The following is a 21612-nucleotide window of genomic DNA, read 5'->3' on the forward strand; positions in this document are numbered from 1 at the left end:
AGATTATGCACTGTCTCACATTTCTTCAACAAGAAGTGTATTTGCACTTCTCTTCACAGGGGCTGTTTTCACATATGTTTTTTGCTGAGACTGTTGCTGGGATCACTGCTCTGCAACTTCTGAATTGCACACACTTTTGTAAAAAATACCAATCTCAGGGTCCCTAGAAAGACCATTTTAGTCTTGTGGCAAAACATTTATTTAAAGGCAATTGTGTGTAATCAAAAGAGGACTGAGTTACAGTTTTCATTTCGCCAACAATAATACCAGCTGAATGTTTGTGACTTTTAAGTTTTTAATAATGTTTGTGACTTTTAACTATGTAATTTTAACTACTTAATTGCCTGTTTTTCTGAATATTTAACTGTCTTTACAGTGCAACTGGAGAAAAATCTAAATATTCTCCCCAAAACATCTTATGCTTCCTGGGAAAATGCTCTCTTGACTTCTGCATGTGTCCAGGGGTGCCACTATCTGAGTTCAGATGAGTAATAAGATATTTGTCTCCAGCCTTAAGTGTGTAAAGAAGTAACCTTTCCCTGAGTCTAAAATCCAGGCCTCTTGGCCAGAGGCCCATGTGTGAAATAGGTGGAGGAATGTCTTGAGCTAAATTTAACATGTGAAGAATGTGTCCTCTTTGTAAAATAGTTCTGCAGATGTGAAGAGCAAACACACTAGTACCACCCATAAGCAAATACCTTTGAAGCCACGTGCACCCTGTGAGCCTTTATCTCCCTGAGCCCCAAGTGGGCCAAATTCTCCTTTGATTCCCTTGATGCCTGGTCTTCCTTTTAGGCCTGTCATGCCTTTGAAACCATCAATGCCAGGTGAACCTTTCAAGCCTTTAAGAAAGAAGGGGAAGAGAAGTGTTACTTCACTCAGATTTCTGCAAATTAAGTAAATATGAACCAACAACACATGACTAAAATGGTATGAAAACTTCACTGCAGCAGTACCTATTTTTTGGGTGCCTTGATGCCTACAGCAATCTGTGGGTCTGGAGCAGGCACCCGAGCTCTCTAAGAGGTAGTAGAGCTCCTGAGGTAGTGTGCTCTCAGGAGTACACAAACCTGCCTCAAGTGGCCAAGAAGAGGTGCTGTGGAGATGACCAGAACTTACTGCATTCTTCTGAGAGATCAGTACAACCCCTCTCCTAGAGATGGGCTTGAGATATCTACCTAGTTCCACATAAGGCTTGTAGTCAGCCTGGTCTACATGTAGAGATACAAATCACGGGTCTAGGACTGGCTGGTCCTTTCTCACAGAAATTTCCTATTTCTCTTTTCTAAACAAGAGAATGCTGTTTTTCATGGGTAATGCTAACAAACAGATCTTAATTTCTCTCAAATGAGAGCTGATCTCAGAGCTAGTCTTGTCCTGTCTTTGCAACTGATGGAATTGCAACATGCATTTTTAAGCATGCTTTGTGCTCAGCTTGGCTTCACATGGAGTTTAACCCTGTTGAAACTCCCTGTGTGGTGTAGGCAATGTGCATTACACATATGTGTTTTCTTGTGGCTGGTAGGTGAGAATCTCACATTCTCAATCTCACATTCTCATCAGTGTCCTGAAGTCACCATTGAGGTCTCGTGTCTAGCATTGCTCAGTTCACAGCTCCCAGCTTTAAAAAACTTTAAAGCCAATGTTTGGGGAAGCATCTCTTAAATTTCACTGAGGACCAAGGGGACTAGGACGAAGGTAAGACTTTTAGAGAGAAAACAGTAAATACTGTGTCTTTTTTAAAATGAGAAATAAAACAGCCATTGCTCTTCTAAATAGGGCTGCATATCACAAGCTAGCACTGTACCAAGCTCAACATAGGGGAAAATAGACAATGATTTTGGAATATATTAGGCGCATCACCCTAAATCTACTCTTTTAAATAGAGGGAGACCAGCAGAGAATATGTTTGGTTCATGTCTGCACAGAAAAGCTTTAATCAACCACTGCTTTCAAAGCAGCAGTCCAGAGCTCACCTTTATCTCCTGGAAAGCCATCCATTCCACTTATGCCAGGGGGACCAGTCACACCACGTATACCTGGCAGTCCTGTGTGACCCATGTCACCTTTGTCACCAGACAGACCCTTCAGTCCCACGGGGCCAGGAAAACCTTGCTCACCATCTTCTCCCCTAGCACCAGGTGGACCTGTTGTGTAAACGTGAGAACAGGGAGGGTAAAAAAGGTTTGGACACAGATGATGATTTCATACAAGGTAGCTCAAGAGGGAGAAAAAACTGCCGTTCTATCAACTTCATATTGAAGCGGGGAAATCAGGATTTTTTTAATCAAAGAATTGCAGAAATGATTGTAAAGATAAAGTAGCTCATCAACATGAACCAGCCTCGCTATCAGTTTGGTTCCACACCCACTTGCAACAGGACCTTCCCCTCCTCTTTAATTCAAGAATCAAGCCCCTTTTCCATAAGCCTACACTCATTTGGTGGCTTCCTTTTTCCAGTCTGCCTGACTTGGTAGGTGGCTACAGAAAGAAAAGCAGCAGCTCTGCCTGAGAAGATCATCCCCAAACTTAAACTCTCTGCTGTGGAAACCTTACAGTTGCCCTGCTACAGAGGACTAGCAAGAGGAATGACACAGGACTGCACTACTTCCTCACCGAGAGGTCCTTGAGAGCCAGGGCCACCATCTGGCCCACGGTTTCCTGGTGGACCTGGGAATCCATGTGTTCCTGGTGTTCCTGGTAATCCCATCAAACCAGGGAGACCTTGTGGCCCGGGATCTCCTTTGGGTCCTGGCAAACCTGGGCTACCATCCGCTCCTAAAAGACCAAAATTATGCATTAGAGAGCATCATATGCAGAGAACATGTTTTTATATATTTTTTCTGTGTACATCCTCAGCTTCTGGGGTGTGTTTTGCCTTTGAAAATTCAATGAGAACAGGAAAAGCAAATTAAAGGACTGGTCTTTAGATTTAAAATAATTGATGTTACCACCAATGATCTCAATATTTGCATCAGATAGATTGATTGATTATTTCAAATGAATGATAACGTTTTGACACCATGTGGATATACATGCAGGTCTCTTTCAGTTTTAATCCCAATCTTTCTATTTTAATCCCAATAGTTCTGTTATTCCTGATCTCTCTGTCACATATATATTAGTAAGAACTGAATCAAGCAGCTGATTGAACCACTGAAATAATGCTATGTACTTTTTCTAAAATTTTACAAGCAGGAAAAGTAACATTTAAGGCAGACGATGGGATCTGTATTATTGTTTAGAAATTTTCATGTAAGACTGATACAAATTCTTAAGCGAAAAGGCCCTAATTTTGACTACATGCACTGGGTGAAAAATTATGACTCTACAATAAACCAGTAAAGAGGGTGTTAAGTTTTAAAAAGATAATGCCTGCTTTTCATTCAGATTGGAGAAGCAGCAGCATACAAATAGTACGTGGCATTTAAAATCCAGGTCAAGTGGATCTCCTTCTCTTTCTTCAGGTTTTACATGACCGTAGGTCCATTGGCTTGACTGTAGTTAAAAGAGCTTTATAACTGTGGTCATTTAAAGTGGGTTTTCTCAACAACAGCATACAGGCTTCAGTTACTATTCTGAGTGAAGTGGCAAAGGTGGTATAAAGGAATCCCCAGTCATTTCATGTTAAATTAAAAAAAATCATACTTGTAGAAAAATTCACGTGCTGTCTGAAACCATTCTGTCAGAACTGTAAAATAAATCAAGAATAGACAAACTAGTACTGCTTTTTATTTTCATTGTATTTTTTCCTATTGAAAACTTAGTTCTACAAAAATGCTTACAAAGAGGGTGCAAAGTCACACAACATTTTTTTTTTTAAACAAAATTGGATTTCTTCCCCTCATCAGCGATGTTAGTGATGTTTTCTGCCTTTTCTCAAACTTTTTAAAGTCCACAGAGCTGCTTTCATCCCTATTACTCTGGGGCTCTACTGCAGCTGAAACCAGCTCTCCTCACTTCAAATACCTCTGAGAAGATGATGCTCTTCTTTTATTTTCATCAAAAATCATGAGAAGGATATCCAAAACTAGTTCCTGTGATAAACCTTGCTTCGAGCTAGTCATACAATTACTACTCCTTTCTCAGTTCCATACAGGGGAATGGGGGTAATCAGCAGTCCTAAATTTAATTATGGGTCCAAATGCAATAGAAACTGTGTAGCAGGGTATGCTAAATTCCCACATGTGCTTTTCAAAGTCCTTCATAGAGTTGAGAGAGTGAAAAAATCAGATTTTGTGGAGAAACTCTGTTTTCTGCAGGGATTTTAGGATATTTTTTATGGTCTGTGACATAACAAATGAAAATGAACACCCTGAAGTTATAAATAAGTATATAATATTATCTTTTTCTTATTTGTGACTGCCCAAAAACTGTCAAGGCAAAATAGCTTATTAGCAGTTACTTAACTCTGTGTCGCCTTAGCTAAAATTTACAAATCCAGCACTATTGCAATATGCTGATCAGCAAAGCCATGCAATACCCAGACATTTCTGGTGTGGGAAAAATCTCATTATTATTGCTGTATGTAAATGAAAATTGAGGATAATAGCAACACCACCATTCCCTTAACTAAAGGGAAAAAAATTAGCAGTACATCTGAAAGCAACAAAGATGAGCAAAGTCTGGTTCCCTGCTATCCCCCTGTAGCTGATGTCATGTGGAGCAGTGTGAAGGACAGCTGAACATAAGCAATATATCTCCAGAAAGTGTTCAGAGGAGCCAGGCATGTTGGCAACAGCTGCCACAGAAGTGGAAAGACTGGGAGATCATCGGGCACTGGGCATGGATAGTGAGCTCATCAGTACCTCTGACGCATTCTAACATGGTCTCTTCCTGCTCTCACATCCCTACAATTTGGCTGCATTTGTATCAACTCTTAGGCAAACCTTTATTATTAGGAGAAGCTGTTACCTCTAGTTCCTGGTACTCCTTGATCTCCTGGTGCACCTTTCAGCCCTGGCAAGCCAGGGAGGCCGACATCCCCTCGGGCCCCTGCTGCTGCTCCAAAAACATCACCAGGAAGGCCCTTCGGTCCTGGTGCTCCTGGAGCTCCAGATTTTCCTGTAAGGCCTGGGTGTCCCTGCAGTCCAGGTAGCCCATTTGGGCCTCTGTCTCCCCTGGGTCCAGTGAAACCTATAAATAAAACAGGAACTAGGCATCACAGAGTTCACTACAAATGTTGGAGTTCAAATCCTAGATATGCCAACATGATGTTCCCATCACCACAAATGACAAGGTAAAGGCTTCTTGTGCACTGGAAAACTGGAGCTAGACTGAAAGTTAAGCCCAAGCATTGGTGAAAGATAGCATGGAAAACCGCAGGGGATTGCTCCCTGCGGCCTGGGAGCCATTTGGGAGCCCTAATTTAGCAATCAGAGCACTCTGTGGAGCTTACCAGGGGAGATAGAGGTTCATGGTCCTGCCCTATGCTGCACAGAGCCATGTTGTATGATGCATCCCTTGATGCATCAGGATGCAGCAGGACATGCACCAGCTCTTCTTTTGCTTTCTCTGTTGCTACTACAGATGCTGTAGATGAGTCCAGAGAACACTGTCAGGCCATGTGCTGCCTGAGGGCAAAGCACCACCTGGCACTGGATTTGGGAAACTTTGCAGCCCTTCAGAATCTGTGAGGATTTAGGACTTTGAAATCAGATCTCTCAAAAAAATTTCCAGAGAGCTCATAAATTAAGTTGCATCAATGGCTTCTGTAATGGGATACAGAAAAAACCCCAAACAACTCATTACCCATTTCTCTGACCAAATAAACTTGGTCAACCACAGGGAAGTGGTAGTTTCTGGAGGTAATTCCTGTAATTCCTGATGGATTGACTGATGATTTGTGAACATACACACCCACCGCAGCTTATATGTGCATGCCACTGAATTAATTATGTGTGCAGTGGCACACACACTCTATCCATTCCATCATTTATACTAATGTTGGAAAGAATTAAATGGAAGTACTAATACTATTATTTTCTTCCTTTCTTCATCATCATTATGAGTAAAATGCACTTGGAATCTAAAATATCTTGTTATTGAATTTCTTTATGAGAATTTAATGAATTTTTACTGTCACATTTATAATTTTGAACAATAAAGCAGATTGTAAAAGGTTGGCATCTACGAATTTTTTCATCATTATGGAAGTTGCAAGAAATACTTCTGGATTTGAAAAGTAATATTTTTGTCTACTGGCTTACTGAGTGAATGTAGAAGGGAAGATAAGTGAAAATGTACCTAGTATCAAGTATTTGTGTTAAAGTGACTTCAGTAAAAGGTCAAAAGTACATAAAGAATGACTAATTATTTCAAGATACCTGGAGGACCTGGGAATCCTTCCCGACCTGGATCACCTCGTGTACCATTTAGCCCTGGAAAACCCATTGGACCTGGATCACCTGGGAATCCTCTTGCACCTTTTGCACCTAAATGATATAAAAGAAAGTACAAAAGTGTTATCTGAACAAACAAAACAGAAATGCGCATATAATGTAAAAAAAGGTAGTAGTAAGTATCATCATGATGTGTTTCTGAATGCAAAACTGAAATCTTTAAAAAATAATTAATGGGCCTATACACTGGCTCTTTAGAAGTATTCAAGATCCCAAAACAAAAATCTAGGTTAAGTGCTTTTACAAACATGGATTAACCTGACTTAAAGACTAATGATATGGAGACTACTAGGGTAAAGATAATTGGTTTCACAGACTTTTGGAGCTTTTCAATATTTTGTAAATTAAGGCTTTTAGATTAAGGTGAAAAGGCAATGTCAAAAAAGAGTGTTCACAGAAATGGCACAGATGAGATGCTGTAGGAGGAAAAAAAATTTCCTTTCCCTGCTAAACTGATCACAGAACAAGAGCAGACTGGCTTAGATAACCAAGAAATATAAGGTTAAAGGTTAGATCTAATAATCCCTCAAAATGAATACAAATTAACTAGCCTACTTACTATATTTGTAACATTACAGGTCTAGAGATTTCCTAGTAAAAGAAAGGATGTGCCCTGAAAAAAAAAAGGTGTGCCAGTTCTTCAGGCACTGACCTCTTGTTCATACTGATTTTTCTCCTGACAGCACATTTTCCTTGTGATACAGTGTTTGACATTTCAGTAAGGGCAAATATTACTGTTTTTTAACATCTCAAACAAAACCTGCAAGTATTTTGTAGCATTCCTTTGTTATGTTTATAAAATTATATATTTTTTCCATGCAATAGTTTTATTACATGAGTCTTGTTAATCCACTGTATTACAAGATCAAGATTTTTGGTAAAATTCTTTGAAAATAATTCCTGGGAAATGCTTTGTTCCACTATGCTCCCCAGCACTTGGAACTTTATAAGTTCCCAGCTCAGGCTTGAAGGTCAACAACATGCTTTAACATTTAAAAAGTTGTTGCTTAGCATCACCATGAATTACAACTCATTTATTCATTACTGAAAGCAAGTTCCTCTCCATCCATAACTATGACAAACCAAGGAAAATATCACTTGGATTTTGATACTTTCTTCCACTTCAGTTTTCTGAAATTTATGTTATTTAACCATGATTATTTGTTGTTTTGACTATCATTTGTGAAGGGGAGCAGGAAACATTTTAAATAATGAGAAATAAGGTGTACATAACCAGCCAATGCAGTGTGCATAATATTTCACTGTGCTGTACAGGACTCTTCAGTGCTGTACAGGACAATTTTTTCTCTCCCTTATATGAAAAGTAACTCCTCAGAAAGAAATCAAAAGGAAAATCTTAGGCTTTTAGGTCCCAATGAAAAACTCCCATGTGCCTCTTACCCAAATGGCATCTTGGTCTTGTTTCCCATCTGCAATAACTGGCTTTCATTAATTCTGTTCAGTATTGCACTAATTAAAAAGCCATGTGAGAGAAAGAAGGTGCAGAGGAAGAATACGTCACTGCTTACCACATATTTCAGTAAGTCAATACATGATGTTAGCTGGTGATAACATGTGCCAAACAGCAGCATGAAAAAAGTTTTTATTTTGGAAATGTAATGTTTGGTTTGCAAGTATTTTAGTTGTTTGAGACAGAAAACAGCCTAAAAATTTTATTCAACAGCAATTGTGTAGACTTTGAGACTCCTGAATAACCAAGATGTTTGTGTGTGTTGCCAGGAATCTCAAAGGAACACAAGGACATGAGGATGGCAGGCTATAAAGACAGCTCCTTGCTTGATACACTGTGTGCCATGAGCACCTAGGACACTGAGAGACCTGACTGTCTACCGAGGAGCTCCATGCTGGCTGGGCAGAATGTGGGAAATCTTGTGGGCAAACCCCATCACTCCAAGCCGACAATGAAAATGGTGTAAAGGAGGTGCTGGTGCTTTTGTGTTGGTTTGGCCAATGTGGGTAAATGATGCTCCAGACAACTCAACTGACACAGCTATGGCAAAAAGAAGCTGTGCAAATGTGTCCTTTTCCTCCCAGGCTTCTGATTGAAGAACTGCCTCTGGAACTGATTGAAAGGCAGCTACAAACAGAGTTCTGCACTGGGCTCTGCAAGGGGCCCTTCCCAGATTTTGGAGAGAGAGGATGAAAAACAAGTCTTAAAAAAAACAGGTCTTAAAATTACTAAAGCATGTAAGCTAACAAAGGCAGAGAAAGATCTGTTAAAGAGCTAGCCAAGAATAGAAAATGTAAAACACATGAAACAGCATCACTTGTGTTACAGCAGTCTTACAGTTGGGAGTTAAATCTGACTGTACTCACTGAAAGAAAAACCTTCAAGCTCATATGAATGAAAATAAATCATATTCAGAAAAAAACTACAAATATTGCAAAGAAAACAAGAAGCCATGATCCTACCAATAAACTTAGGCACCAGGACTAAGGAAACACAGATAATCTTTCAACAGAGATAAAATTTTTCCTTTTAAGATGCATTAATCTATGATAAATCAATTAATAAATCTATGTATGTCATAGCAAACCTTGTGCTGAAAAAAAAAAAAAAAGCTTGACCTTAAAATTTATACTCCAGATCTCTAAACTTGGTTAAAGCACAGAAACAGATGCATCAAGAATTTTACCTTTACCAAAATCTGAAGGACGCATCTATGTTTTTTGTCAGTGTCTTTACAGCTCGTGATGAGGATTTATTGAAAAACAATTTTATTGCTTAGGCTGGGAGTACATAAGTTCATAGGAACTATCAGTGCTGGTCAGACATTTTCCCTTCAAGGTCAGTCATTATGACCACCCAGCACACCCTGCCCATGTGTCTCAATTCCATCTCACACAGTCCCTCAGGCTCTGTCCTCTCCTCTTGGAAGAAGGTTTGTCACTTTTGAGTCAAGGACAGGGGTGATGAGTCATATAGACTCTAGGTCTCTTCAGAAGGCAAATCTGAGTTTATTACAAACCCATTCTTTTATACACCATCCTGATACAGGTGGACCTGATTGGTCATTTGATCAACACCCTGTCACACCATTGCCTAATTAAGAAGACACCCTTTGGTAAACATCTTATGAGAAAACAACTGTTCAAAACACCAGCTGCAGGATTGTTTAAGTCTTTCTCTCAGCCTTCTCAAAACTCCCCAGAACAATTCCTGGGAAAGTTTATCTGGCTTCTCTGTCTCTGAGAAAACTGTCACATCCACGGGTCCCCTTTTTGTTTAAAGGAGGAGGGGCGTTTATAATCCCCTGAAGGGCCCTTTGCAGGAAGGAGAACAAACACAGCTCAGAGATGGGGAACCCCCAGTGGTGGGGAGGCCCAGGATGATCAGATGGGCCCTCTGGGCTAGGAGGGACCAGCTCTGCAAGGCAGGAGTGCGTGGCTTCAGACAGATCAGCCGTGTTGGGGTCAGCCTGGCCCAGACACTGAGCTGCACCACAGGCTCTGGGCTCACACTTGCTGAAGGAACTCTGTACAGAACTTGAAGAGGAACAGTGAGAAGGATCTGTCATAGTCCTCCATCAAATCCTTTCATCACCCTGCTCTCAGAGGACAGCATTTATTTACATTGTGAGGTGTGCAGTCAGCTCTGAGAGCTCAGCACACTCTCTAGCACTGAACCTGTAGACTCTGTATACTCTCACTTGCATGTGGAGAATAGCAAACAGGCTGTCCTTTCTGCCTTCTGCTTTGTGGCTGGCACTCATTAGCAAAGGCAAGTAGTTCAGGAATGTGAAGTCACCTGGGCTGCTCACTGCTTAGATCTCTCTGGCAGGGTCAGGTTCATGCTGTGTTCCAAAGTAATTTCTAAAACTTGCTGTCTGCTAAGGCTCAGTTATAACTGATATGGCAAGATACCCTTCAAATGCAGTGTATGTGGGAAACCCAATATGGGTAAAGGCAAAACATTACCTGTGGCTCCTGGCAATCCTGGCTTTCCTTGGGATCCCTTTGGTGGCCTTACACAGCCTGCACCTGCAAACAAAAAAACCAAGTTAGTCACACTATATGTGCTCCTATACTGTCTCTCCATGTCTCTGGGCCAGCAGTTGAGACAGTTTCATTAAAACAGGTGAAGGAAATTAACAAGCAAACGCCTAATTTGAAAAGAAATTTTATTCTTCATTAAAAAAAAAAAAGTTGGCTATGTGTGGCACTTTCAGGGGAGCACTCAAGCTGATCTCCACCCCAAGAGCTGCTCTTCTGCCTGTTTTACAGGGGTTATGGTGGCAGGTCCAGTTGGACCAGCACAGAAAGGGTAGTCCAGTCTACTGCATTTTTCAGAATAAGAGAAATGCTTTGTTTCCCTATGGGTGGTTTATACCCGTGAAGCAATCAAGTTAATTTTGGTAAAAATCTAAGGGTTTTTTCTCATATGTCACATTGCACTGAAAATCTTCACTCAAAGTTCTTCCAAAAAATTGCTAAAATTTTCTTGGGCACCTAATTTCTGGTACTGTTTTTATAGATTGCACAGTAATTATACAATAAACACTCAGGAGTGATGAAATAAAAAATTTCTGAATAGAGCCAAAAGTGCAATAATTTAAAAAAATGTTCAATTTGATAAATTTAGTTTAGAGCTACATAGACTATATGCATAGTTATTTGTGACCTAAAGTTCAAACAGTTTACAGCCAAGAGCATCCAAAGCAGTCCTCAGAAGAAAGTATCAATCCATAAAAGCAGTATAATACTAAAAAGATATTGAAGGCATTTGTATGTACAGTACCTGACCATATTGGTTCGGTTGCATCTCCTCTAGGAAAGTCTTCAATGACCTGCCCACAGTCTGTGAGCAAAGAATTAGAAAACACAGTTATTATCTAAAAGAGAAAAATTGCAAAAAGACAAAAATGTTCTCAATTCTAACCAAAATGCCTATAAAACCAGCAGATAATGTATTCTCTTGTGTATTATGCACACATACCACACAAATTTACTATCCACACTATCCACACATGGATTAGATCCAGGCCTAAAACCTATCCTGTCCATGTTAGGAGGCTGTCCCATGCACTGTGTAAGGCTGGCATATGCTTGCTTTAGCTTTAATATTCTGCCAGGCTTCTCAAAGTGGAGGAATAAAGCTCTGAGCTTGAGCCCTTCTGAATGTGGCCCAGGCATTGCTACACTTGGAAGGGACTTGAAAAGCTGCAGAAATGCTATGAGGAACTCTGAAGGGTGGAAATATGATTTTCTCTGGTAAATTAAAAGATTATGTTGGATGGGAAAAATCAGAGAAAACCACCTGTGGGATTTCCAACGGCAGGACATTGCTCCATTGCCTCCAACTGCTTGAAACCTGAAAAATGTTACTTGCTGGCACTAACACATTAATTCATTTCAAAACCTGACAAGAAACTACTGGGACTTCTGAAGTATCTCCTTTTTTAAGATTTCTGGACAATACCAGCATTTCCTTTTACCCCACATAACCCCCACCAAGCTGTCCCTTTTCAACAGTGTGCTGGATAAATGCTGCACACAACTCAGTGCTGATCTCCCATGGCTCTGATGTAGGACAGAGTTATGTCTCTTACCTAGTTGGCCAGGCTCCCCTGGCAGACCAGGCAGACCTGGAGATCCTGGGCTTCCAGCTTGTCCTTGGTCACCTGGAGGACCCCGGAAGCCTTTTGGACCAGGAAATCCTTCACCTGGCAGGCCTGCTTCTCCTGGAAAGCCCTTTGGGCCTAATTCACCTGGATAACCAGGATCCCCAGGGAAACCTCTGATAGCATCACCCTGTGGGAAGTGAATGGAGGTGGTCACTCCTGACTTTGCTGAGAAATAACTCAAACAGTTGAACTGCTCTCATGAGCAACATCTTATAGGCAGTAACTTCTCAAGTGTTGCATCCCAGCTCCTTTAATCAACATTGAAAGTAAAGTATTTTTGAAATAACCTGACTTTAATGTAGACCACATGGCAGTAAGGGCATGAGAGAAGTGCTCCTTGAGGGAACATTCCCCTAAAAATGCTGGCCCATGAAAAGCATTTGGGCAATATAAATCAGTGTTGTGGAGGGGCTCCTGGTCCTTCCTGAAAAGCTCTAAGGTGATTTGGGGAGATGAAAAGCATTGTTAGAGATGTTCCATTGTGGCATTTACTTCTGAGGAAAGCTCACATAAAAATGCACCCAAAAGATTTTTTCTCTGTCTGCACTCCCAGTGATATTTCGACACTACTGAATCAACATTTCACAAACATCATTAGAGAATGCTTTTCTATCTTCAGAAGCAATATAAAGTACCATCTTCACTGGCAGGAAAAGTACAGTGGTCTAAAGTGCCTAGTATAGCTCTTGCCTATCTTCAAATATGACATATGAGCATCCCAGTGGTTCAAAACATCATTTATGATGGGCCAAAGGAATTCTTCTTGCAAGGTATTTAATTTTGCCTATAGAAGGAAGTTAGAAAATGAACAAAAACTACATGTCTAATTTCTAGATAGCTACAGTTAGTTAGGTGAATTGCTATCAAGCAATATGATTATATAATGTACATTTTAAGAACATAAACTTGTAGTAAATTTTGCTTTTTTTCAACACAGTTGTACCCGAAGTTATTGAAATTCAGTCACAAAGAATCTCAGACTATACTGAAGGAGTTACTAATGAACCATACACTACCACTTGTTGTTTAAGTAAAATGGAAATAAAAGTGTAAGATTTTTCTAAAACCCCTAAAAATAAACCTGATGATTAATTTATCAATAACCAGCAAACCCAGTCTAGTTTTGCATCATTATCTGTGAAAGAAGGACAGGCTGGTGATCACAACTCCTCAGAATTAAGTGCATTAGTAGTTGGGTCTGGTGTAATTGCTGTGTTTGCTGCTTACCGGAAGGCCAGGCTGTCCTGGTAAACCATCCAATCCATCTCTGCCTGGGAAACCATCCTCACCTCTGATTCCAGGCAGCCCAGGGTCTCCTCGGATCCCTTTGGTGCCTAAAGAAGACCTCCCATTGTGAGACCAATCTTTCATTAGTACTATAAATAATAGGAAAGATACAGGTGATAAGAATTTTCACTCTACCTTTTGTAGTTACGTGTAAAGAGTCTCCCTTTTCTCCTTTCCGTCCAGGAAATCCAGCTGGACCCGAATATCCCTGGTGTTACATACATTAAAAAAAACCCAAAACAAATGAGAACTGCTTAAGAAATAAGTATCAAGATTTGCATTTCTACTGTACTGCTTAAACAAAAAAAAAAAAACCTCCTTAAATTTTACTTCTTTCCTGTTACTTTCCATGAACGATTTCCTCTTCAGTAATCCCATTCTTGTGCAGAACCTTTATTAATATGTTCTAACTAGGACCAAGGTGTCTATGGCATGGTAGAGGAGATTCTGCACGAGGATGGATTGGGACACCTGTGGCTTTCCATGAGCTGGAGTCCTGCAGGTGACTGCAGGACTGCTCTGGAGTTCTGCAGGACTGCTGCTGCAGACCTGCACTGGAGAAAACATGGTGAATTACTCAGTGTTAGCCACTAAAGAAAATGCCCCAAACAACTCTTTGTCACCTTGGGAAAAACCTTAGGGTTCTACTGACATGCAATTCCTGCTGTGCACCACTCCCAAGGAGAACAACCTCATAGCAGGCAGTGGATTGTGATTCAAGCACTGTTCTGGGGCTGAAAAGTAGCATCACCTTCATTTACCAGACAAGAACTTGGGCATAGAGGGATTAAAGGATCAAATCACTTAATCAAATTACAGACCTGTGGGAAGGCTTTGGTTAGAAGGGAGGGCTGGAGGTCTCTGGCCCAGCCCAGCATCTGGAGACAGAGCAGGTTGCCCGGGGCCTTGCCTAGCCATGCACTGAAAATCTCCAAGGAGGCAAACCTTCTCTCTTGGAAAGACAAACTGTGGGGAAGCTAAAGACCAGTCTCTGGCACTCTTGACTCCTTGGCACAATGCTGGAACCTCCTCCTGAACAGCCCATCTGAAAGTGAAATTTCTAGCTGCTGGCCAAGAGCCTGGCAATCACAGAACCAAATCCATATCCATGGTAGGTGCCAAGGCCCAGAGGTTATAGAGTCATTTACTAGTGATTGTTTCATGCCAGTTAGCTTTAGTTCTGAATAATTACACTCAGGCTCACTAAAATATAAGCTGGGCATGTCAGGTTTTCCTCAGCCAAATCTTACAGAATTCCAGGGCAGACACTGAATGAAAGGGATGTACCTGATAAATTTATTTTTTGCTTAAAATACTCCTGTGCCAGTTATTATTTAGAAGTGTGTATTTGGCACCACAGTATTTTATCGACATTCTGGGTGAAAAGCATTTATAAAAACTGTTTCTCAGCTGCAGGTCACCACAACAATGCAGGTTTGCACTTCTGTTAGTCAAAAGAGTGAGATTAATTTTGATTGCAAGCATTCTGCTTTACCTGGGACATATTTGAAAGCTGCATTTTAATGTGACTGAAGCCAATCTGTACTCCATGAAAAAGTTGTTTCTTTTGGACATTGATTTTTTTCAGGCCAAAAGAAACCTCAAGAACTTAAAAGAATGCTGAATTACTGCATTAACACTGTACTAATAGCATGATCTTCACCTTGCTTTTTTTTTCCTCAAGATTTAGTTGTTATGTATAATACAATTTAGCATAGAGATATTTTCAAAATATTTTACAGCTGCTTCTAATTTCTCTTTATCCACAGGAAAAAAAAATCCTTTTGCTTGGGATAAAACTTCATTTTCATTAAACTAACATACATCTCATCAAGATTAATTATATTTATCATCCACACATGTATCTTGTTGAACAAGCTTAAAAAATTATGGAGTGATTTTTGCCCCAGTATATGGACCAAGAATATATAAGCTACATGGTTTTACTTTTTGAATTTGCTGCGTTATGTCTGTACATGTTTATTCTTCCCTCTGTTCTACAGTAACTTAAATTCTGGGATGAAGAATCTCAAAAGCAAAAAAAGCTTTGTAGAGATTACAAAGTTTTAAACAAAGTATCAATATTATATTTTGGGAAATATTACTGTCAAATTTTTGTGACTTCTAGAAAGTATAGCTTCTCATAAAAGTATTTTGAATTTTTGCAAAAAAATCTACCTTTTCTGTTTTTTTTTTTTTAATACAGCCAAAATAAAGTAAAAGTTTAATATATAATATTTTAATTCTAAAAAATTCCAAACTTTAGATAGTTGTGAGTGAACTTGGCTTTTTTAATTTCCAGAAGAGCCTAAAGTACTAAGTGAAAACAGTCAGATTTGCTCTGACATCTTTGGACTTTACAATGGTATGTAGTGATAGGAAAAGAGGAATGGTTTTATACTGCCAGCCACTAGGTTTAGATTAGATATTAGGAAGAAATTCTTTACTGTAAGGGTGGTGAGGCCCTGAAGTAGGTGCACAGACCCAGAAGAGTTGGAATGCTGGAATGCTCCAGGCCAAGAACACTCGGGTGGGGTCCTGAGCAACCTGGTGTAGTGGAGGGTGTTCCATCCCATGGCAGGGGTTTGGAACTGGCAGATCTTTAAGACCCCTTCCAACCAAAAGCATTCTACAATTCTTTGATACATAAAATCAGCTTTTGGGTCAGCATTACAAAGGACTCACTCTAAACCCTTGGGAGATGTGGCTGACTGAAGCCAGTTCTGCCTGTGAGGAGCCACAATGCAGCCAGCACACCACATAGTACAGCACCTCTATGATTCACCCACAAACAAGCTGTTATGAGCCCTTTCCTCTGTGCTATTGAACAGTGCTATTTAGGAAGATTATATTGTGAACAAGAATCTTTCATTTTATCAGTTTAACATGCACATCCTATTAGCAGCTTACTATTGGAGTTGTTTCCCTTCCCTGGTCAGATCACACTCAATACAGCAGCTTGAAAGGGTTCTGCTTTCTTCAGATAGAAGGTGGACTTTGGGTTATGGGGAATTTTGGGAATTTATGGGGAAATCTTTCTCTCTCCCTAAAATTTTTTATTTGCACTTCCATTCTAGCAATGTTTGGCCTTCCATATTTTGTGGGAAGGGAGGGAGGGAGGGAGGGAGGGAGGAAGCAAGGAAGGAAGGAAGGAAGGAAGGAAGGAAGGAAGGAAGGAAGGAAGGAAGGAAGGAAGAGAAAATAATACTTTTCATCATTTTTCCATGGAGAATAGCTTGAGGTTTTGGATTTTTTTCATATAAAATTGGCATATAAAACTAAGGCATATAAAACTAAGCAATAAAAAAACCCCAACGATCTCACTTTTGCTCCAGGGAAGCCAGGAAGACCATGTGGTCCTTGATCACCAGGTTCTCCTTTCCTTCCAGGCTGGCCAGGAGTTCCTGGAAAGCCAGGAGGGCCACGGGGGCCAGTAGAGCCCCTTCTGAGTTCCTCACCCAAAAGGCATCTAGTGCAATCCCCTTCTTCACCTAAGGAAAAAATTGGAATGAGAAGAAAGAAAGGTCTATCAACAACAAATAGATGTGCAGCTGTATCCATCTTATATATAGACTTGAGAACATTTGAGAAGTTTCTCAAATACTTGAGAAAATTACTCGTTTGTTTTTTTTTCTGACAAGAATCAAACACAAGGTTTCTCTGTCATGTTAGCCCCTGATCAAATTCATCAGTCCTCATGCATGTCATAGTTCAATAAACCCAGACTGAACACACTGGGGCTTTAGATAATGCATAACAGCAGATCATCTATTGAGTTATCTGTTACAACTTACCCTTAGGTCCTTTTTGTCCTCTTGGCCCAGGGAAACCTTGCATACCAAATCTACCAGGTGTTCCCTCTCGTCCTTTTAATCCAAAGAGAGGACCTAGAAGTTTAATTTAATGAAAATATAAATTCATCTACTGTACATTTACTCTTTTTCTCTTTCATTCCTATTTCTTTGAGCTGCAACATATTTTCCCCGTTTCCTCTAATGTCACTTCCTGTCTAACCCAGCCTGCTGTGATGCACTCCCTTCTCTCTTCCTCTCTCCATCTTCTGACAGCTTCTCACACTCATTCTCAGTAACGTCCATCTGTTGTGGTAGACAATCCTCACCATTCTTTGCTCTCTCTTAACACTGAATTCCTCCTCTCAGCCCAACCTACTCTGCATTAGCACAAATAACCTGCTCTGGATCATCTCCTGCACATTCTTTTCTCCATTCTTTCAAATGTTTCCAGGTCTGTCTAAAAATTACACAAACGTTTTCTTCACTGATGAGTGTACACAACTTCTCTGTGTCCTCCCCACCTCTCATTTAATTTTCATTTAATTTCATTTCACTTAATTTAATTTAATTTAATTTCATTTCATTTCATTTCATTCTGCCAATGTCTCACTTTGCCCTGCCAGCAGCTGTCTTTAAAATAATCAAAGATTTTCCTGAGAGTTCTCATCATCTCTGTTTTTGCACTTACCAGGGGCTCCAACAGGACCAGGTGGACCACGAATTCCGGGTGAGCCATCCTTGCCCGGAAGCCCAGGCGGTCCCACAAAGTAAGCAGGAGATCCAATTTCACCCTTTTCACCTTTTGGTCCCATTTCTCCAGGTAAGCCTGGCTTATCCCCATCCGCTGAAACAGAGCCAGGGAAGAAGTTCAGAGCAATTTCTTAACAGTGCTGCCCAAAGAGCTGTGATGTAACAGAAGAGAAAGTTCATACAATTGCATCTAACATGAAAGGAAAAATGGACACGCTTAGCATGAAGCAAAATGGTAACTGCACTTTTCACTGGAGCAAATCAACAGCAGTTACAGGAACAAGACTCTGTCATCATCTCTATTTCAGTAGTTTTGCAAGAGTCCCACTGGTCCAAAGGAAAATGCTCCTCCCATTCTTTGCCCCCCACAGTTATTATCTACTACTCTGCACTGTCTATCACATGATCCCCATAAAGATTTTCCCCACTGTGACCCTGTATCAGTCAAACTCCCTATAAAGTTAAGCTGTTAGAACATGTATTGCTGGGACATTACCATCAGAAAATCCAGGAAGACCAGGCAATCCACGATCTCCCTCGTCTCCTCTGTCTCCTGGGAGTCCAGAAACACCTGGGAAGCCTGGATCACCTCTTGCACCTGAAAGACATCCCCAATTCCACAAAACGTGTTAGTGTGATGCTGCTCTTTGTAAAAAAGCAAATATTAGAATCTTCAAGTGCTTTGGAATAGTAGAGTTTACAACAGTTTCTAATGTAGCTTTAGACTGACAGAAGTGGTGTGGAGCCACCAAGCCCAGGAAGCAGGATTGTATCTTTCACCTTTTACTAATATGCAGCTAGAGCTATATTGCTCTAGCAATATCTGGGAAGCACAGAAGGGCAGCTTCCTGAGGAGAGCCCCTCTTTTTCCTACAGGAAGTTTCTATTGTAACAGATGTGTGATATGTGAGCTTTCCTTTGCTTCCCACTACCAAAAGCATCTGGGCCCAGCCCAGCTACTGCCTGCAGAAAGTATCATGCTCTTGTCAAAGATCAGCGATAGTAGAGGACATGTGGTGTCTTCAGCCCTCTGCCTGTTCCTCTCTCTACACAGTCCCTCCTGCTTCTAAAAGGCTGGCAGAGTATTTGGGGTGATCTGAACAATGTTTTGGGCCTCTTTCCCCCTTTCTCTGGGAGGGAGGGAACCATTCACTGCTAGTCTCTCTGGCTTACAACAAGACTAGTAAACTCCGTGGTATGAGGACAAAGGCCAAGGCCATGGCATGTGATCACTCTTGCTGTTTGCTGGCACCTTCCCTTGAATAGTTTTGGTCTTGGCAAACTGCTATCACCTTTTATGTGTTTCTAGTCTAGCCATGCAGAGCCACCACAGCTCTGCAGAACAGCTGACACTGGGTGCTACAAGCACAGTGAAAAGATCGCAACGGAAATTTGTCAAATTTAAAAAGGAAAAAAAATACTCTTATATTCCTCAAGGCTTTCTTAATGTTTGGGTTTCTTTCTTTCTTTCTTTCTTTCTTTCTTTCTTTCTTTCTTTCTTTCTTTCTTTCTTTCTTTCTTTCTTTCTTTCTTTCTTTCTTTCTTTCTTTCTTTCTTTCTTTCTTTCTTTCTTTCTTTCTTTCCTCTTTTTCTTTCTTTTTCTTTCTTTTTCTTTCTTCTTTCTCTGTCTTTCTATAAGATGATAAGAATGCTCTCTGCTGTGCTGCCACTACTGTGCTTTATCCAAAGTCTGAAACAGGACACAGAAGACAGACTCCCATTCTTCCTTTTGCTGGACAACAAAGTCACACACATTTTTGCTTGCTTCTTCTCTGTGGATACAGGCATGCATGGAAGCCTTTTGTACAGCAATCCAGCTCAGCAGGAGAGACAAAGAAACCACCTTCCTGCAGAAAGGTGATTAGGGCACTCTCTTGGAAGGCAATTACAGCTTCTGGAACACTTTAGCAAACACATTTTTTTAGGAGTTGAATTCTTAGAATGTCATGCTTTTGATCTATGCAGAAGGTAGTAAAACAGCTAAGATATAAAATGAGAGCAAAGAAGATGTACCTTTCCTTGGGACGCGGGAAGGGAAATAGGAATCTGGCCCTGGAGGACCCATCTCGCCAGGCTCCCCCTGTCAACAGAAGTTGAAGTATCACACCCAAGCACATTGTTATAGACAATTTATTTTAGAATGAAATGGTATCCCCATAAAACAGAAACCCCAAACTCCCAAAGGCACTGACACAACATTTAAGAAACTTCAAAGATATCAAATTAACAAACCACATAACCGGTTCTACAATGGTAACAGACACAATTGCTACTACATGATGACAGAAAAGGAAAGAAGGCAAAATGACAATCTGGCTTCTTGCTTCCACCAAATGAAAGTAAAGCAGTACCTTGCTTCCTCTGGGACCATGGCCACCGGGTGGACCATCATATCCTGGAATACCCTGGAATACACATAGAAACAATTGACTTTGCTTTTATCAGAGAGAGACTAAAATTATTTGGTCAGTAGCAATTCCTGTAACACCAATAAGTTTCTTTGTGATTTGCTGTCCCATCTCTTGGATCAAGCCTAACTCTTGCCAAAGGCCAGAGAGACCTGCTGTGCTGCAGGCTCTGTCACCCCTGGCAGCGGTGCAGATGGAAGGAGCACCTACACTCACACCATTCCATGGATGCTGCAGGTGCAGGAGGAGAAAGGGGGATCCCCGCCATGCCAGTTGACCCTGAGCCACATGGGCTAGGCAGCCAGACCACAGCAGCCTGCTGCAAGAAAACTAAACATGTCAGAATCATCACAAGTAGACATATTTTCACTGGAATGGGAACAGTGAGCAGTGAAATAGGACTGAAGTACACAGGTGCTTTTTGCTCTTTTCCAGGTGGCTGGAAACTGTTTGGCTGAAGAAAGGCTGAATGAGAACTCAGAAGCAGACAGATTTCAGAGATGCTGATCATCTCTTCTGTGTGCTTTACTCAGCTCTTTGACAACTTTTGTTCTCTACAGAAAATGTTTATATGCACTCTGGAAAGAGACTGGTGTCAAAAAGGTGTGCTTTTAGTGGAAAACAGTGGCCAGATCAACAACTAATGTCAATTAACACAGTAGTTTTGTATAATTCACACTTAGATTATTAGCCAGTTTTTAAAAATCTCAGTATCTCTCAAGTTTTACAGTGGGTACAACCCTTACCCAGAACTTCAGTGGTAATAACCAGCTCTGTTAGTCACTCTTGAAGTAGTTTTGAAGCACTAAAAGTACCACAGCTCTCAATCAGATGCCGCAAACCCGATCACGTTTCAGAGGCTTTTCCATAATGGCAAGTGTGCATCTCACCATTGGAAAAAGAGCCTCTTGATTATCACGTGTAAAATCTCTTTACACTAGGTGGAGCTGGTGGTCTAAAAGCAAAGCCAGCAGCTTCCTGCTCAACTGCAACTTCATCTGTGTGCTAGCAGGACCTATCATCCTTCTTTCTCTCTCAAGAATAAAATCAGTCAAAAATCAACAAAAAGGAGGTTGTGAATAGCACATAGAGTAGGGCATCTCCTCTCACATACAGATTATACAATGACAGTCCATCCAAACCAATGTTCCTTCTGCTACAACTATTGCCAAGATTCATCCTCAAAAAGGAGCAGCCACTGCTCCCTTCTGACTGGAGCATGAACCCATGTTAAGGTCAACCAGTGGGCTTTAATGGCTTTTGCATCAGCCTCTCCATGTATGCATTACTAATAGCAATTCCCTTCCACACCACCAGACTGAATAGC

At 40.7% G+C, this 21612-nt stretch overlaps 1 protein-coding gene across 1 annotated transcript in view; it reads right to left on the reverse strand.

The window, feature by feature from the left end:
- The window catches only part of COL4A2 (collagen type IV alpha 2 chain), a 141725-nt gene that overhangs the window by 17927 nt on the left and 102186 nt on the right, over positions 1–21612 (reverse strand). Inside the window, exons 15-30 of the mRNA XM_066545329.1 lie at positions 20229–20282; positions 19891–19957; positions 18374–18475; positions 17816–17971; positions 17128–17220; positions 16658–16824; positions 13469–13541; positions 13274–13380; positions 11972–12173; positions 11161–11220; positions 10341–10403; positions 6327–6434; positions 4915–5136; positions 2617–2778; positions 1977–2147; positions 699–842 (exon numbers count right to left, since the gene is read on the reverse strand). Coding sequence (XP_066401426.1) covers positions 699–842; positions 1977–2147; positions 2617–2778; positions 4915–5136; positions 6327–6434; positions 10341–10403; positions 11161–11220; positions 11972–12173; positions 13274–13380; positions 13469–13541; positions 16658–16824; positions 17128–17220; positions 17816–17971; positions 18374–18475; positions 19891–19957; positions 20229–20282 — 1951 coding nt within the window. The remainder of the gene's footprint in view (positions 1–698; positions 843–1976; positions 2148–2616; positions 2779–4914; positions 5137–6326; positions 6435–10340; positions 10404–11160; positions 11221–11971; positions 12174–13273; positions 13381–13468; positions 13542–16657; positions 16825–17127; positions 17221–17815; positions 17972–18373; positions 18476–19890; positions 19958–20228; positions 20283–21612) is intronic.

Source organism: Molothrus aeneus, chromosome 2 (assembly GCF_037042795.1).
Source record: "Molothrus aeneus isolate 106 chromosome 2, BPBGC_Maene_1.0, whole genome shotgun sequence".
Classification (NCBI taxonomy): Eukaryota; Metazoa; Chordata; class Aves; order Passeriformes; family Icteridae; genus Molothrus; species Molothrus aeneus.